The sequence below is a fragment of the Astatotilapia calliptera genome, chromosome 7 (assembly GCF_964374335.1).
Source record: "Astatotilapia calliptera chromosome 7, fAstCal68.1, whole genome shotgun sequence".
NCBI lineage: Eukaryota > Metazoa > Chordata > Actinopteri > Cichliformes > Cichlidae > Astatotilapia > Astatotilapia calliptera.
This window is the reverse complement of record NC_137428.1, coordinates 43,542,812-43,548,811: the sequence shown is the minus strand read 5'-3', so window position 1 is coordinate 43,548,811 and position 6,000 is coordinate 43,542,812. Positions and strand designations below refer to the sequence as shown.

Genomic DNA, 6,000 nt, shown 5'->3' with positions numbered 1-6,000 from the left:
AAGTGGGCCGAAAAAATTAACTGAAATAAAACTGAAAGTGATTTAAAAACAAAGAAATCTAATGTAAAATAAAAAACGTTACACTAACTCTGCTGACCAGCTTTTTGGAGCACATTAGTTAACACAAGATTAAAGATGGTAAATGGTCTGTATTTGTATAGCGCTTTACTGGTCCCTAAGAACCCCAAAGCGCTTTACACATCCAGTCATCCACCCATTCACACACACATTCACACACTGGATTAGAGATTAAAGATGAGACTTTCTCATTTTAATCAACTTGAGGAAGATATTATTTTAAGCAACAATTTCACTATGAATGGCAAAAGTGAATATGTTGACACATTCAGCATGCAATATAGTATTTTTCCAATGAAGTTCACAAGGCTGAAGTAACAGGTTTTTACTTTGTTTCTAGAATATTTTCAAATATTTGAAATGCAATTTATTAAAAGGGCAAAAATGTGCTGACTATTGAAGAGAAACATGTCCAGCAGGGAGGAGGGGCAGGAAACACTGATGTCAGCACGGATGAAGTGAAGGGAGGACTGCTTTGCTTTTTCCTGTTTTGTCCCCACTTCTCCTCCCCCTCCTCTTATCACTGAAGTGGAGATGGAAAGAACGGGGATCAGAGCGCGGACGAAGGATTAACAACTGAGTGAAAATGGGGAAAGATAAAGGCAAACAGACTGACACAGTGTGAACGAGAAAGTGAGGGGAAACGGATACCAAAACGAGTGAAGGCGTTGAATAGATTAAAAAGTATACCACAGAAGAAGCCACAAAGATAGAGGGCTGAATAGCTGTTTCTGGAGTTGGGTGGACCCTTTACGAGAAAGTGTCGACATCAACCACCGCAGCTACCATGTACAGTGGATATGGAGGTATGGACAAGTGTAATGCCCTCACAGAGACTAGCTTATCTCTCTAATCATTAACTGCTTATGTTTGTCAGAATGAATTCCCAGTTGCACGTTAACAGGCCTGTAACTTATTAGGTGATGGCCAGAGAATTTGACCCCAAAATACCAAATTTAAGTTATTTTTATAGTTCATATTTTTCAAGTCTGTCTACTAACAGTGCTTGCTGTTATGTATGTGCAAAACAATGAAACTTGTGATTTCCTTCCTCAGTTACAGAGGACAAATTCCACAGTACTCTTTAAAAAATTTCCACTAAAGTTAAATAGACCTCGTCAGAGTTTATCGATTCAGGTGTGGCTACAAGGGAGTCGAGTACAAACTTTTCTGTGTTGATGTGTCTCTGCCGATGTAGTTTGGAAGAACAATATTGCATTTGTTTAACACAGGCTGATCCTCAGTTGAGCTTCAGATACACTTTTTTTTTTTTAAAGATATTTTTGTACGTGATGAGGGCCCGCTCTCCTGTTTGAATAACTGATGAAGACATCGGCATTGCTTTTAAACATATTTGAAACATACAAGAGCACATCTGACCTTTTTTGTTTTTTTACATATTGTCAATTTACAACTTTTTCATTTTAAAGTTTGTTTTTATTGTTCATAATGTCTCCTTTTCTCATCAGTGATGAGACTTGATAGTGTGTAACAATGATAAGACTGTTACTCAAGTTTGAGGTGTGTTTTGTTTCTGTTATCAGTTTTTCATAGTGACTCGCCGAACATAGTTATGTTATGTTCCTGGTATGTTGTGGGTAGTACATATTAAAAATAGTTTAAGGTAGGACAAGAGAACTTAGCCTCTGATGTGGTGGGTTGTTTTTTTTTTTTTTTTTTTTTTGTCTAATAGTCCCCTCTACTTGGATGCATCATCTTATATCCTAAGTGTCCTGCTTTTATTAATAAACAGAGTTCTGACTTAATTTTTATGTGACTTATTTCAGACCTTCTGTTTGAAGCTAGATTCCAGGTAAAAGTGTTGTCATATTAATTTAAGACTGATATTTATTTTCAGACTTTGTTTGGATTGAGGTAAAATGATGGTCTGTGTTTAATCCTTTCACAAAGTGAATCACATGTTGGAAGGCAAACTTCTTTAATCTGCAACAAGTTTCTGCTCAGTTTTGTTGGTCACCATAGTGGCAAGTCACATGACAATTGTGTAGTCTTCTGGTTACGTAAGTTGTTTAATGCTAACGGGGGTTCTGATCTTTGCTAACCTTGGTTTTAACCCATTTTTGCAATACATGAAAAGTAAATTCAGAAGAAATTCCATTTAAGGATTATGTGTGTATTAGCAGCACTGGTTTGGTGAAAATCCTACTTGTAAAGAGGCCTTGACTATGGAAGGTATAGGTAGTGTTTGAATTCTTCTTTATGAGATTTCTATGTTTATCTTCAGGATAAACATCAGTCACTACTTTTAACATTGTTGATATCTGTTTCTGTTTGAGCTATGACCACATCTGTTTTAATGAGATTATGAAAAGGATCAAGGTAAGACTTGTTTCAACCGAGAAGTCTCACTATATGAATGAGAAGCATAAAAAATCTTTTTCTTTTTCACTTTGTCGTTTTTGTTATCAGGCCTTCAGTTCATTGTCTCAAACGGGTTCTTTTTCTTTCCTGGAAACAAGCGAACATGGCTGCACTGTAAATGTGTTGGGTTATTCCTGTGACTCAGTAAATCCAGAAACTGCACTAGTCTTTTCCTGACCCTGCCCTTGCAGGATGTACAACACCCCCACCCCCTCCAGTTTCCTTCTCACACAGACAGTAATGTGAGGAAGGGATAGATTTAGCCATGAAAGAAAAATATATGAAGAGTGCACAGGGTGTGGGAGAAGAAACTATGAAATGGTAATGTTGCAAATAGAAGAAACTAGGTTACAATAGAAAGCATCAAGTCATTGCTGGAAATGGAGAGCAATGCTTTCTTCATCTCATAGTCAAGCAAAACGGATGTGATTATATTTATAAAAACATGTCAGTTTATTTCTTATTTATCTAATCATTAGGAATTTTAAAAGTTGCAGTTCTTTCTTTCAGGTGTTTGTTTTGCTTGATAACTGGTAGAGTCTGGGTGCAGAGACAGAGGAGCAAGCTTGACACAAGTGTTTTTCCTCCTCTCGTGTGTGTGTGTGTGTGTGTGTGTGTGTGTGTGTGTGTGTGTGTGAGAGAGAGAGAGAGAGATATCTGCCAGTCTGTCTAGATTTGACATTCCTTTCATGCTGGAGATGCATGAAAGGAATGACATGACCAAGGGACCACTTTCAATAAACACAGCAATTTTTATATGTAGTGAGTCAAGAAATCTTATTCAGCAGGAAGTAAAAGATGATCAGTCAGTGGAAATTTTAAACACAGCATTGCTTAAGTATCCTAAATACTGTGAAAATAACATCTATCAAGCTTATTAGGCAGGTGATCCTGATATTATTGTTTTGGTCCCCTTTTGCTGCAGTATGAGCGACGCTAGCTCGTCCATTGAATCGGACCATTCTTTGCTGCTGATGTGCGTCAGTAAGCCTTGATCACCCATGACCCAGTTGCTGGTTCACCACCATTCCTTCCTTAGATCACGTTTAATAGATGGGCAACTTATTAAAACACATGTAATCACTACATGTGTTTCGTGGACTAGAAGCACCTCAACGTGCGAAGCCACAGTTGTCACTCAGAAAAAGGTGGATTTCCTATTCCAGTTTGGGAACTGGTGCCCCAGGTGGAGGAATCCAAGTATTGGGGGTTTTGTTTAAGAGTAAGGGGAGAGAGGAGCTGGTCACTGACATTGACAGTGATGCGAATGTTGTACCAGTCTGATATATCATGCTCGAAATAAAGATCACTACACTGGGACTGTATTATTATGGCCAAAATAATTATGATTATTTTGAACAGGATTGAAATCATGATTACTTTTTATGATTACTCATTTTTATTTTTAAGTGTCAAAAATGGTTTTGTTGGCTGATCCTCTATGGCAGACAAGTTGTTCACCTTCGGCTGTACCAGACATCTGAATTGTTTTCTGTATCTGTCCTTTAACATGGTGTTACACGTCCAGACTAGTCCCGTAAACCTAAAGCTGCATGGTACGGGGAAGAGCAGTGATTGGCACATACAATCATGTGGTCAGACACTGACTTGGTGAACATTTGATTTGCATTTGGTTTTACTTTGCGTTCTAATGGCAGAGCATGCATTTTCAATATAATCTCAAATTATGACTCACCATTATGTAGCAGGATTGGGGACTGGTCCAGATATTACTCACTCTGTGTACATGCTTTCACTATCAGAATTTTTTTTGTTTTTATCTCTACATAATAAAAAGCTCAGGTTTAGATAAGTCCCAGTTTTGGTTTAGCTTGGAATCTCCAAGCAGTGAATAATAGTGCCCACTTAGGTGTAGGTGTGTGTGGGGGTGTGTGTGGGGGGGGGGCATTTTTCTAGAATGGTCTGGGAGGGAGAGGTCAGACTGCATCAGACAATAGGTGTGGTGTGACAGCCTTCCATTCGCCTCTGTGGTAATCGAGTTTGAGGCACAGGGCCATAGCGCTAGTGTAGATTTGAAACCATGAATGTCAGAGGAGATGGTGTGACTGGAATCTTTTGTTATCATTGGCCAGGACTGCACCACTGTTTGGATCATGTAGGGAACAAACACAGTGTGAAAGACACCCTGTTTGTTAGCTGGATCTGGCCAATGTCTGAATGAGTTAGTAGTTCAACTAAAGCTGATGATTTACTGCAGTGATTTGCTTGTCTCAGTATCATAATAAAGCTAGAGATTACTTATTGGACAAGATAGGATGTGACAGCGAGAAATGTGCAGATTACCATTGACTTGTTTGAACCTGAAATCTGACTTGGAACACCATCAAGGTTGGTTTTTCTATTTGAATTTATTGGTGTACCATTTGTTTATATAGTAATAGCTCATATGCATATAAATGCACAGTCTGTGGTTCTCAGGACTTTGAGTTTTCATTCCAGACATTTTTAGATTTAAAATATAAAGTCATTCCCAAATGTCAACAATGTAAATATGATGAGATGATGTGGAAAGAGCACACTGTTTCTTTAGAGTCATGTCTTGACGCTGATTCAATCTGCATAGCTTTTTAAATCAAGTAAAAATGATCTAGTGCTTGAATAAGGATTCAGTCCCTTTTAGTGCATATACTATGTACATGTTGGTAACATTCACTCAACTAGGCTGTTGTTAACCTGTGGTTGTTTCACTTATTTTGGTTCTCAGTCTGATGCGCATGCAAATTAGAACAATGTGTGTGAGAGTGCTGCACAAACAAAATGAAACCTCTTTAACCTGTCCCAGCTGTCATAAGGCTGAATGCAGGGTGCAACCTAGACTGAGGCCAGTCCATCACAGGGTTGCTAACCAGTGCACTACTGTGCCACCTCAGTGTAGTGGGGTCCCAAGATATGCTGGAAAAACATAGAGGGGTTATTAAACCATTAACCAGGTCCAGTTATCCTGCTTTTACTGCTCAGCTGACTTTGTTAGCATTACATGATGTACTCACATACTGAAAGTGTATGTGCCTTTGCGCGTGCATGCGTGTGTGTGTGTAAACAGCATGAAAGGCCCAGCACTTTTCCAGAAAGGGACATGGACAGCAGAACCTCATTACATTTTAAAGGAGATTCCCATTGGATAAATACACATGTAATCTAACAATGTTTCACTGACTCCTTACAGAGCACTGTAACCATACAGAGCATTCAGATACAGTGGGGCAAAAAAGTATTTAGTCAGCCACCGATTGTGCAAGTTCCCCCACTTAAAATGATGACAGAGGTCAGTAATTTGCACCAGAGGTACACTTCAACTGTGAGAGACAGAATGTGGAAAAAAAAATCCATGAATCCACATGGTAGGATTTGTAAAGAATTTATTCGTAAATCAGGGTGGAAAATAAGTATTTGGTCAATAACAAAAATACAACTCAATACTTTGTAACATAACCTTTGTTGGCAATAACAGAGGTCAAACGTTTACTATAGGTCTTTACCAGGTTTGCACACACAGTAGCTGGTATTTTGACCCATTCC

At 38.6% G+C, this 6,000-nt stretch overlaps 1 protein-coding gene across 4 annotated transcripts in view; it reads left to right on the top strand.

Annotated features, from left to right (window-relative positions):
• Positions 1-6,000, top strand: part of ripor1 (RHO family interacting cell polarization regulator 1) — a 62,025-nt gene that overhangs the window by 14,584 nt on the left and 41,441 nt on the right. The window contains exon 1 of one of the 4 annotated variants that reach the window (XM_080303745.1): positions 598-884. The exons of 2 other annotated variants lie outside the window; for them this stretch is intronic. In XM_080303745.1, the coding sequence (XP_080159871.1) occupies positions 866-884 (19 nt within the window). In that variant the 5' untranslated portion in view covers positions 598-865. Of the gene's footprint in view, positions 1-597; positions 885-6,000 lie in introns of those variants that run through there. One more of the 4 variants, XM_080303742.1, reaches the window with a different exon arrangement.